Genomic DNA, 12,796 nt, shown 5'->3' on the forward strand with positions numbered 1-12,796 from the left:
CACGTCACCGCCACGAAGACCTCTCAGGGGCAGGGGGCGAGGGGGTGGGAGGCCGTGAGGTCGGTCCTGACCCTGTGCAGGCCGGGCTAACCCGTGTGTTCGTGTCTTAGTCTTTGACAGAAACGTGTAACAAGTCAAATAAAAATAAAACATTTAAAAAAAAAAAAATCTTATACTGTAAAGAGGAAAATATTTTAGTTCAGTTGTACTGGTGTGTTTTAAACTAAGTGTTATTACAAAAAAGGTTTTAAAAATCTGAAAGTCCCTAAAGTAAAAAGGCTACAGTCAGCAAAGGTTAATTCACAGTTAAAAAAGAAAGCCGGCTTCTGGGAGCGCAGGCGGCCTGGCGCACGGTGCAGTGTGCACACGGTCTACAGCCGGGGGCGGGACGTGCCCGCGGCCGCCCTCGCGCACACTCGCTGACTCTCCGAGGGCGACTTGCGGCCCGAGGGCTCCACCCGGGGTGCAGGCCCTGCACCGGCGGCCGCCGTTTCCTTTCCCACTCGAGTTCTGCTGGACCTTCCCCACCGCTGTAGTACGCAGCACCGTAGTGTGCAGCACGGGCTTGTGACCTGGGAGCAACAGGCCGCCCCACTCGGCCCAGGTGAGCAGCGGGCCAGACCCCCCCAGTGCTGTGGGTGCACCCCACGATGTTCGCACCGGGACGGAACCGCCCGACCACGCACTCCTCGGGACACACTCCGTCATTAAGCAACACATGACTGTAACTGAAGAAAAATCTACAGACTGGGAGATATTTCTGAGAAATGTAACATTTCCAAAAACTTCCCCAAAGCGTGTCCCACTAGGTATCGGCAAAAAGGGTTCGGTGCTGACGTCATTGTGGGAAGAGGCTCCCTCGCCCGGCCTTCCCTGAGACCCTCAGAACGAGCTGCCGGTGGGGGTGTGGGGTGCAGGGGGTGCCGGATTCATGTAACAACAGAACCCCCTTCTGCAGAGCATCTGTCGGGGGCTTCGTGAGACGCACTGTGGGAATCAAACTGCCAGCGGACGTGTTCCGTGGGCACGGGGGCCAGCTTCAAGGGCAAACGGGAGCAGCCCGTCAACATGAGGTCGGCGGCAGGCAGCCGCCAGACGTGTCTGAGGGGGAAATGCCTCTTCCCCAGGCCCCGCGACAGCAGGATGGTTCCCTGGAGCCCCTCCCCCCAGGCCCTCCAGGTCCACCAGCTACGCGACCCTGCACGCCAGTCACAGGAAGTCTCCACTTTTATTTTTTGTTCTAGAATGTGCTTCTTCCCTCAGTGAACTTTAGTATCGGTCCAGACCGCCCCTTCCCCTTATAAAGAAACGCGCACACAAACACTCAGGCCCCCGCCCACCAGGTGCAAAGTCCCCGGCGATCCGTCTACCACAAACATTGACACGAGGGGGAAAAAGGCATGTTGAAATGTATTAGAATCAGAACCTGTACAAAAAAAAAATCAAAATATAACCTGAAACTGTTCAAGTTCAGAAAGGCTAGTCAAGTCCTTTCCTCTCGCCAGGAGAACGCCGTCATCAGAGGGCTCTGGGGCATCGGCCAAGGAGGGTGGGGCGGGAGGGACAGAGCGGCCACAGGTCCTTCCCCGGAGGGGCTCGGCACCACCGTCCCCAGCACGGATGCGGCCGGGAGTCACGAACGGTCTTGGGGGAGCAAGTGCTGGCGGGCAGCCCCAGGGGCCGCCGGCGCGTCCTCGCCGAAAACCAGTCTGAGTGGGCGGCAGCGGCCGAGGACACCAAGCTGGACGAAGCTCCTGCCACTGAGCAGGCCCCCGGCGCCCAGACACCGGATGCCAGTCAGCCCAGCGCTCCCACCAGCGAGGGACTGGAGCTGGGCTTCAGAGGCCGGAAACCCCCCGCAGGGCTAGCAAACACGGCCCAGCACCACCCCCCTCCACGGCCCGGTGGGTGGGTCGGACCGGCACTGCCAGCGAGGGGCAGGGTGGGAGGGGGAAGGAAGCGTCGGGCTCCCGGGCTAGAGGGGCCTGTGCTGCGTGGGCACCGCGGCCCGTGGGGCTGCAGGAGGCCCACCGCACTCAGAGAGAAGCCTCCTTCTCGGTTATCCCAGCGGGCCGGTTAAAGCTGCCTCTGGCTATGACCAGCCTGACGACATGACATGGAGGGGGAAAAAAAAAAACCTGGGAGGGGGACAAGCCCTTGGACACAGACAAGAGCCTCCGGGAGGGCAGCCGGGCAGCGTCTGACCCTGCTGGGGTGGCGTCGGTGGGGCCCCTGAGTCTGAAGGGAACAACCGGGGTGGGCGGGGGTGGGCTGGGCAGGGGCGAAACGGTTCCTCTGAAACAGTACCAACAGGGCGGGGAGGCGCTGGTGAGGGCGGGCAGGTCTGGAACTCACTGAAGGTGGGGAGGGGAGGAAGCAGGCCCTTGGTGTCCCCTCCCCGGCCGCCCCAGGCCTGGTGAGTGCCAGCCGCCCCAACCGGCCCTAGTGGCGGCTGGAGACCAGACCTTTCACTTTGGACATCTTCTTGGTGGGCTGCCTCTGCTCAGCGTGGGGGGGACACTCCCGCTCGGCCAGCTGCTGCTCCATCTCCTGGGCTGAGGAGGACGCCGTGGCTTTGAGAGTCTTCTTGATGTTGGTTACCTGGAGGGAGACACGGGATTGTGTGCTCGGTCTGCGAGCCCCAGAAGCCCATCGAAATGCGCTCTCATCACCACGGGGGCCACGAGGGAGGAAGCCAGAACCCTCTGCAAGAAAATCTAAGGTTATCCTCAGAAGCCCCCACGCGGAGGAACAAGCAGGGGCTATTCACGGAAGACACGTGGAAATGAGTCAAGCAGAAAAGTGGAACAAATGCGCGCTTGACTAAAAGGAAGGCCAAAGCCGCGAGGAGGCAGGCCGACCATCTGGCAAAGAGGCGCACCACCAAAGGCGAAAGAGAGCAGCGACTACAACGGCCTTAGGAAGAGGCAGCCCTGGCCGGCGGCTCAGCTGGTTAGACCCTTGGCCCAGTACGCCAAGGTTGCGGGTTCGGTCCGTGGTCGGGGCACATACGAGACCAACCAGTGAATGCATAAATAAGTGGAACAGCAAATCAATGTTTCTCCTCTCAAATCAATACACAAAATATTAAAAATTAAAAACAGAAAAGAAAAAGAAAGAGTGACCAAGAATTCCAGGCTCAGCTAACTGCTGTTGTTCATGTATGAAACCAAACATTTTCACAAGCTCCATGAGCCCTTCCTGAGTAAACAATTAGAGGACGCTCTTCAGCCAATTAAGTGATTAACTATGAAAACATGGTAAAAAAATGGCGCGATGCCATCACACTATTGTTTTCGGTGTACCCTTCTTCACTTCACAAAGGAGGGGCTCACAAGTATCCCCCAACTCCTGAACGCCGCCCCACATCAGAACACACGTTTCATGTAACGCCTGTGTGCTGTTCCACTACGAATGTTCCACAGTCTTCAAACTAGCCCCAGCTTGTTTTCACCAGCCACGCCGCTCCCGTGACGCCCTCTGACGTTTACCTCCGCATACTCCGGGGAACATCTGTGGAGGGCATGTTACTAGCAGTGAGCTTCCAGATCAAAGGGTTTGCGCATTATGCAGTTTAATAACGACCGCTGTACTGCCTTCTGAAAAGCGATTGTACCAACTTCATGCACATGTACACACACTTTCCCCAGCACCAGCTCTAAGGGATCATTGATACTTTTGCCCTTTAGCTCGCTGAGAGGAAGAAAAGCAGAAGCAGCAGCATTAGCATTTTTAAAAATCATTAGAAGAAAGAGAGAGAAGGGTGGTGTCGAGGAAGGCGGTACGAGTGTGCTGGCAAGGAAGCAAGGGGGACTCCGTGTGCTCCGGGGGCAGGCTGGGGCTTCCACAGAGGGACAAGGGAGCTTCCAGGGCCCAGGTCCTCCACAGAGCATCAGGGGCCTGAAGAAGAGACAGTCCACACGCAGACCTGACGCTACACCGAGAGAGGGGGACGAAAAAACGTGCTTCCCGGAGGAGATCTAACACCTGCAGAACAGGCCTCCACTAGACCGGAGGTCATTTTTTCATTTTGGTTTTTGTTGCTGTTCTGAGATACAGGCACAGCCATGCCCCACACTGCTGTCACTCCCACCAACACTAGAACCTTTCTGAAACGAGCAGAGGGGACCACAGGCTGAGACGGCGGAACAGAGGGCTGCCTGGGCCAAGTCCGGGTTTGCCAGTGTGTCCTGCCCGGCCGGGAAGTGCCATCTCGGACCTCCCCGCCCCCACCCCGGTGGCTCACTGCTGCTCGGGACGTCTTGTTCAGTGGTGACTGGGTGAGACAAGGAGTGAAAAACCTGGAGCAAGATGGCCTGACATGCTTTCTCTTAAAGAAAGAGATTGATTTTGTTTCATTCCAAGGCATAATTTGATGCCCTTGGAGGAGAAATTAAGAAATGCGATTTCAGCCCTGGCTGGTATGGCTCAGTGGATTGAGTGTCAGTCCTGCTAACCAAAGGGTCGCTGGTTCAATTCCCAGTCAGGGCACATAACTGGGTTCTAGGCCAGGTCCCCAGTAGGGGGGTGAGCAAGAGGGGTAACCACACACTGATATTTTACTCCCCCTACCTTCCCTTCTGTATAAAAATAAAACAAAATAAGAAAAGAAAAGAAAAAAGGAAAGGAAAGGAAAGGGAAAGGAAAGGGAAAGGGCAAGGGAAAGGGAAAGGAAAGGAAAGGGAAAGGAAAAGGAAAGGATAGGAAAGGAAAGGAAAGGAAAGGAAAAGGGAAAGGAAAAAGAAGAAAGAAAGAGAAAAGAAAAGGAAGGAAGGAAGGAAGGAAGGAAGGAAGGAAGGAAGGAAGGAAGGAAGGAAGGAAGGAAGGTGATTTCTGCCCTAGCTGATGTAGCTCAGTGGATTGAGCACTGGCCTGCAAACCAAAGGGTCACCAGTTTGATTCCCAGTCAGGGCACATGCCTGTATTAAGGACCAGGTCCCCAGTAGGGGGCACATGAGAGGCAACCACACACTGATGTTTCTCTCCCTTTCTTTTTCCCTCCCTTCTTCTAAGAATAAATAAATAAAAATATTTTTAAAAATAAAAAGAAATGTGATTTCTCAGTTATCACTACTTTTAAAATAAATGCCTACAAAAACATTCCAAGGTGTCCCCAGTTTGATGCTAAGTATTCTGAGAAAAACTAATTAAGACCTTAACAAGAACTCAGAGCACAAGTTTATTTCTTCGCATGTCAGTTACCTCTGATTTCCAATGTGTTAAAAGATACTGCAACTGCCCTGGCTGGCATAGCTCAGTGGATTGAGCATGGGCTGTGAACCATAGCATCGCAGGTTTGATTCCCAGCCAGGGCACATGCCTGGGTTGCGGGCCAAGTCCCCAGTGGGGACCACATGAGAAGCAACCACACATTGATGTTACTCTCTCTCTCTCTTTCTCCCTCCCTTCCCCTCTCTAAAAATAAATAAATAAAGTATTTTTTTTTAAAAAGATACTGCAACTTAAAAATATGCATTAAGACAATGAAAGAAAACAAGATTCACACCCATACTTTCAGTACGTAGGATGCACTGCCTGAGTGATTTGTTTTAAAGTTTTCCCAAAATCTGGCAAAATTCTACCTAAATAAAACACTAGAAATGCAAGGCCTAGACTCCCGGTCAAGATGGCAGCACAGGTAAACACAGCTCAGCCCTCACACAACCACATCAAAATTGTAACTAAATTATAGAACCACCATCACTCAGAAACATCAGAAAGTAAGTTGAATGACAGTCTGACAACTACGGAATTAAGGAAACCAAACCCATCCAGACCGGTAGGAGGGGTGGAGACAAGGAACAGGCTGGTCCCACATCCACATGTGGTGGATAAAAAACGGGAGGGATATCTCAGGAGCAAGAAGTCCCAGCCCCACAGCAGGCCCCCCAACCCAGGGCTCCAGTGTCAGATAAAAGTCCCCACAACTTATGGCTTCAAAACCCAGTGGGGATTGAGTGGGTGAAAGAAACTTCTGGAGTCCCAAGTAATTCCTTGTAAAGAGCCCACACACAGACTTACTGAGACCCACTCCCTCTGAGCTCCGACATCAGAGCAGCACCCGGAAAGGCACCAGTGGCACACAGGAAGGAACTGAAGTTTCTCGCATCAAGGTAAAGGCTGGAGGACAGCTTTCTCCCAACAGAAAGACAGCAGAGGCCACTGGTCCTTTTCTGAACCCTCTCCCCACAGGGCCGCCGAGTCTGCAGGTGGTGCCATACCTGAGGCTCCACCAACCTGGCTAACACTGTTTGCCCCACCCTGGAGATCCCCTAAGGCGCCATCCCACCCAACTTACAGCTGCTAACAGTGGCTTTCCCATAAGAATGGCTGGTCTTGTGAATGGCTCATGCTTTACAACTTCCTGCATCCTCTCACACAAGCAACAGCTGGCTTCAGTGTGCCCCAGGCACAGCACTAACTGCCCTGCCCAGATTCACAGCCTGGCTTTGCCTGGGAATCTCCAAGCCCAGAAAAAGTAGCAACCACCTCAGAATGCTCTATAACTCAGGCAGGGTGGCCCCAGGTAAAACACAGTTGGGAGGCTGACTTTGGCCTGTACCACCTGAGAGACCTCGAGGCCGGCGAACCCAGAGGACAGATACAGACCACATCAGAGCACCACCACCCTGGCCCTGCACAGCTGATCCTCCACGGAGGGCAGATACTGGTGGTCAGGGGTCATAGCCAATCCTTGCAGCTGACTGGCCTGGGTAAATCCCTCCCATTGACCTGCCAACAGCAATCAAGGCTCAACTACAAGAGAAGAGTGTACTCAGCCCACACAAAGGGTGCACCTCAAGTACCCAGTCTGGGTGATAGTGGAGACTGTACCAGTGGACCCTACAGGACACCTACTACATTAGGCCACGCTGCCAAGAGAGGGAGTCATAGCAGCTCTACCTAATACACAAAAACAAACACAGGAAGGCTGCCAACATGGAAAGACAAAGAAATATGCTCCAGACGAAAGAACAGACCAAAACTCCAGAAAAAGAACTAAACAAAATGGAGATAAGCAATCTATCAGATGCAGAGTTCGAAACAATGGTTATAGGGATGCTCAAGGAACCTAAGTGAGGACCTCAACAGCATAAAAAAGATCCAGTCAGAAGTGAAGGATTCACTAAATGAAATAAAAAACAATTTACAGGGAAACAAGAGTAGAGTGGATGAAGCCGAGAATCAAATGAATGATTTGGGACATAACAAAAAAAAAAAAACATCAGTCAAAACAATAAGAAAAAAGAATAAAAAAAGTAAGGATAGTGTAAGCAGCCTCTGGGACAACTTTAAGCATTCCAACATTTGCATCATGGGGGTGCCAGAAGGAGAAGAGAAAGACCAAGAAACTGGAAATCTATCTGAAAAAATAATGAATGAAAAATTCCCTAATTTGGTGAAGGAAACAGACATGCAAGTCCAGGAAGCACAGAGTCTCTCAAACAAGATGGATGCAAAGAGGTGCCCCCCAAGACACATCATAATTAAAGTGCTGAAAGTTAAGATAAAGAGAGAATCTTAAAAGCAGCAAGAGAAAAGCAGTTAGTTACCACCAGGGGAGTTCCCATAAGACCATCAGCTGATTTCTCAAAAGAAACTTTCCAGGCGAGAAGGGGCTGGTAGGAAATATTTAAAGTCATGAAAAGCAAGGACCTACAGCCAAGATTGCTCTACCCAGCAAAGCTATCACTTAGAATCAAAGGGCAGACACAGAGCTTCCCAGACAAGACAAAAACTAAAGGAGTTCATAATCACCAAATCATTATTACATGAAATGTGAAAGGGACTTATGTAAGAAAAAGACCAAACTATGAGCAATAAAATGGCAACAAATACATATCAGCAATTGAATCTAAGAAACAAACTAAGCAAACAAGAAACGAGAGAGAAAATCTTGGATATGGAGAGCATTTTAATGGTTGCCAGATGGGAAGGGGGTGTGGGGGTCACGTGGAAGGAAAAGAAATGACTCTTCCCCAATGGAAATCTTGGTTCTTTCTCCATTTCTGAAACACCACTCAAGATCCTGCACCTGCCTTCCCTCCTCCTCAGCACACGCCGTCCACTCAAGCCACGCCAGCCCACTGTGTTATCCCAGCCTGGGTGGGTCTCCTCCACAGCTGGATCCCACCCTCCCCGGAGAGTCTGCCACGATCCTGCCCTGGCCCCTCCAGCCCACACTGACCCGCCCGCCCTCAGCCTGTGCCTGCCTGGTGGCACCTCTCTCTCCCCATGGCCCCACATGCCTGTCTCCTCCAGGTTTCTGGAGTTCGTGTCTAGCTCATCCAGAATGGAGTGAGAGGAAGGCCTCCACAGAGAAACAGGGCTTCCTGGGCAGGTGTCCTTCAGCCTAAGAAAGGAGACCATTTATCCCCCACAAAGTCTCAGTCTGGCTAGGAGCAGCGGCATGGCCCTCATACTGGGTTCTATGACAGACACGCCTTGCTCATGTCAGCTTGATCGTTAGCATTTCAACACACAGCAGTCACAAAAGAGGCTGCTAAACCAAGCTCTCCCATGATTGAAGGGGAGTGAGGAGTCAACTAGCTCCTTGCAGTGGCTGGGCAGGTCTAACTGCAGACAGTGTGTTCGGAGACCCCAGAGAGGCTGCCCAGGTAGGTCCACCAAGGAAGCCTGTTTCGGCCTCATGAAACAACCTTGAGAAGTCCAATTAACTCCTCTTCCACAAAGCTACCCTTCAAATGAGGACAACACTACCCCGCTGGCCCTGCTCATCTTCTTACTTGAGTGGTTCGACTTGCAGGCCACCCCCGTGCCACTACCTGAAACGACCTGGAGTTTATACCCAGTCATTGAAACATGGGTCCCAGGAATTTTCGGGTGGGACCGCACCTGCTGACAAAGCTGCAGCCGTGCTTACCAGGCCTTAAATGTTCCAGCAAGAGGAGAAAGAAGAGCTTCTGGGGCAGGAAAGCTCCGCTCAGCTGCGAGGCCAAGCGAAGGCAGACATCAGAAAGCAGAGTCCGCAGCGGGAAGGAGCTGGAGGCAGCAGGAAGGAGCTGGGAGGAGCCGGGAGGCACCCTTTTGGGGCCCTGCCCTCTAACAGCCAACGAGCCCTAGTACTGTAGTAACCGAACTCCTGGGGGGCTTCTACGTCACGGGAAACAGAGCTTACTCTGTCCAATCATGCTTTATCATCTACACGGCTCAAACAAAGCCTACTCTGTGAATGTGGCGACAGCTGTACGTTAACATTCCACCAGCATCAGGCACAGGCACATCCTAATGTGAAGAAAAACGTGCTCCAAAATCAAATATGGATGGAGACGCTTTATGATGCTTCAAACAAGCACTGCCTCCCCGCCAGGGTGCCTGCTCAGAGATAATGAAACAGCTCATAATGTTACTGTTCTATCTTCCCCAGGTATGCTGGAATAGAAACTAATTAATGTGCGTTATTTCGGGGAACGGAGAAAAGGAGCGAACATTCTCAGGTAAAAAGTGACAGAGCTGGCTTAGTATTAAGGAGGCAGGCTCTTGAGGCTACAGCTCACCAAAAGGAGGCTATTTTAAAATTTAGGGGAGGGTAACATCCAGTTTTTCCCTCTGAGAAAAAGCAATCTAATTTAAGGACAAAAAAGAAAGAATCACCAACTCGCTGAGAGAACGACTAAAAGAGTTCGGTCAAGTGCAACAGAAGCATAAATACCAGCAGAACACGACGGAACTACAGCTTCACTCTTTGCAGATGCACTTCCTTTTCCGGTCCACAAACACTGAGTGTGCCCCTGCTGGGAGGTGGTCACACCCCACACTCAGCAGTCCGGTCCCCATTTACTGGACGGAAAACCAACAGGGCTCTGGCTTTGGCTGTGCTCCTCCTTATACCGGTCTGTTCCAGATTTTCTAGATGATTATTTTTTTTAAAAAGATTTTATTTATTTATTTTTAGAGAGAGGGAAAAGGAGGGAGAAAGAGAGGGAGAGAAACATCAATATGTGGATGCCTCTTCCACACCCCCAACTGGGGATCTGGCCCACAACCCAGGCACATGCGCTGACTGGGAATCAAACTGGCAACCCTTTGGTTTGCAGCCAATGCTCAATCCACTGAGCTACGCCAGCCAGGGCCTAGATAATTATTAAATCAGCGGATTGATTTCTTTGGTATTCAAGGTGTTCTTTACTGAGCCTTCTCCTCAAATTTCTTTCTTGAACTTAATCTATTCCCTACTGCCACCTGGTGGCAGTATCAGGCTCTGCCAGCAGGGGTACCCATACCCATGTTTTGCATCAGTGAGCCACTGGTTACAAACCCTTGCCCTGGCTCTTTTTTCTTCTCCTTTCCTTTCTCCTTTCCTTTCTCCTTTCTTTTCCTTTTCTTTCCCCTTTACTTTCCATTTCCTTTCCTTTTTTGTTTTCTTTTTAAAATAATCCTAATTTAAAGATTGTGTCCACACTGCTGTCTAAGTATGGTTGTGCCCCAACGTTAGCCAAGTGTCTGATGTACCTGCGTTCACATCTGCCTTCTTTCAGCGGATGCCACTCGTCACGGAAATAAACCTGAACTGTTCAAAATTCTGAAACTAGTGTCATTCATCCCTGTTGGCTAAGTACCGCAAGCCAAGCCCAGCCCCTACCCTAACACCACTGACGACAGACCAGGTGCAATGGGGCAACCAGCGGGGGTCAGGCCCTTCCAACCAGGTCGAAGACGGCTTGTCTCACGCAGGCTACCCCGGTCAGGTGGGCGCACTTCACCTCCAAACCTCCTGTTTCCAGGGTTGGGTCCACAGGTCAGAGTCGACAGAGAGAATAGAGTGGCTAGCCCTCCCTACTTTTCAGGCATCAATCACAGAGCAGAGAAGAGGCCACAGCGGTCACAGAGGTGACAGATAACACAGCTTCTCAGAGAAGCAGCAGGCTCATTTTCATAGCTGAATGTGTCTTTGGCTAAAGCTAAATTAAAAGTAGTTCATACTTCTTTGCCTTAGAGTTAAAAATCTGTGTGCATCCAACATAAATTCCCTCTAGCTCATGGAAAGCACAGGTTAGCCGTACACTTCCAGGCTGTGCCAGAAACATTCAGTTCAGTGCGCACGTGAGCAACCACCACGGGCTAGGCACGGAAGGAGGCGCTGGTCTTACAAAGACACAAAAGACACAGGCTTTATCTTCAAGGACACATGTAACTCAGAAAGGGAAATCTTCAAATTTCACAAATCCCCCTTCAAAAGGCACAGCAATGTACTGTTCCTTAGCTGTAATTCCGGGCCCCACTCTGCCACACTGAAGGACACCCCACTTATAAAACTCATTAAATACCATCATCACTTTAAGCCCTGTAGCACCAGGAGAAGACTTCCAATGCCAACGCTTTGACCTTAAGGGCTCTGAACAAATTCCAAGGCCACTGCACAGGGTCCAGACGACTGGCGCACCAACAACACCCGCTGAGCCAGCGGCAGGCACCTGTGTCCCGCCCAGAGGCCACCAACGTCCTGGACAAGCAGGTGCCACAGATACCACAGTCACTCTTTTATCTTCATGTGCATTTATTTCACCCACCACATTTTTCCCTCTCTTCTTTTTTTAGTATGAAATATATCACACATTTCAAAAGGTTACAACATATGTGTAGTTTAGAGAAGAACAAAACGAACACGGCACCAACCACACAGCTTAAGAAGCAGAGCAGTACCGGGGGCCTGAGTCTTACTGTTGTCGCTTTTTGTAACTCGTATTATTTCTTAGCAAGAATTTTTTTAATTGAGGAGAAAGGTACATATCCTTATGACGTTCTACTGATACTAAAAATTGAAGTGAAAGGAAAAATTGTCCCTTTTTACATCAGTAAGTTACAAGTTTTACTGACTTCCTAGGATTGCTACAGTTTTAAAGATATTGTTTTAAGTATCATTCTTTATGTACCTGCAGATAGATAATAAATCTCCAGAAAAAGGTCTGCAGTAGGCCTTGGCCTGGTAGCTCAGTTGGTCAGAGCGTCATCCCAACAAGCCAAAGTTGGGGGTCTGATCCCCAGTCGGGGCACATACAAAAATCAACCAATGAATGTACAAATAAGTGGAACTAATCAATGTTTCTCTCTCTAAAATCAATAAATAATAAAATTAAATTAAATTAAAAATTTAAAAAGGTCTACATCATCGTCAATAATTCTAAAGTCCTGCCTGGTGTGGCTCAGTGGACTGAGTGCCAGCCTGTGAACCAAAGGGTTGCTGGGTCGATTCCCAGTCAGGGCACAGGCCCGGGTTTGTGGGCCAGGTCTCCGGTGGGGGCCACACGAGTGGCAACCACACATTAATGTTTCTCTACCTCTCTTTCTCCTTCCCTTCCTCTCTCTCCAAAAAAAAAAATCTTTAAAAAAAAAATGAAAATATTTTATCCCTTCATAGAAAACTTTTTCAGTCCTTTGCTAGTTTTCCAAAAAATTGAACACTGATGGTGTTGATTCCTGAATTTGAATTTTCTTATTCTTATAGTCTAATTTTCAAAACGGCTGCTCTGTTCCCACCGTAAGTCAAACAAGAGACAGCTGCGAGTGTTCCCTGGACGTGTTCCCTGCTGCAGTCACGGCCTGGCTGCAGGGTCTACAGTCTCCTGTGTGTGGTTTACTCAGGGACCCGACTCCAGGCACCCCACTGACTGTCATCCGCTCCAGCGGTGCATCAGGTCTGCCTCCCGGGGCTGTCCAAAGCAGGCTGAACCAGGGGCGCTGACATCTTGCTGAACGCTCTAGAGCGGAACTGAGTTCCCCAAAGCTAGGAAGAGCTCAGACTGGTGCCTCCTCCCATCCATCTTTAAGGTACACC

The 12,796-nt window shown here is 50.6% G+C and overlaps 1 protein-coding gene across 12 annotated transcripts in view; it reads right to left on the reverse strand.

Annotated features, from left to right (window-relative positions):
* Nucleotides 1–1,209: 1,209 nt before the first annotated feature.
* Nucleotides 1,210–12,796, reverse strand: part of COPS7B (COP9 signalosome subunit 7B) — a 29,101-nt gene continuing 17,514 nt past the window's right edge. For 3 of the 12 annotated variants that reach the window (XM_036022712.1, XM_036022718.1, XM_036022713.1), the window contains one exon: nt 1,970–2,601. In XM_036022712.1, coding sequence (XP_035878605.1) covers nt 2,443–2,601 — 159 coding nt within the window. In that variant the 3' untranslated portion in view covers nt 1,970–2,442. Of the gene's footprint in view, nt 2,602–12,796 lie in introns of all 12 variants that reach the window. The other 9 variants (XM_028510699.2, XM_028510698.2, XM_036022717.1 and 6 more) reach the window with 6 other exon arrangements.

The sequence above is a fragment of the Phyllostomus discolor genome, chromosome 4 (genome assembly GCF_004126475.2).
Source record: "Phyllostomus discolor isolate MPI-MPIP mPhyDis1 chromosome 4, mPhyDis1.pri.v3, whole genome shotgun sequence".
Classification (NCBI taxonomy): Eukaryota; Metazoa; Chordata; class Mammalia; order Chiroptera; family Phyllostomidae; genus Phyllostomus; species Phyllostomus discolor.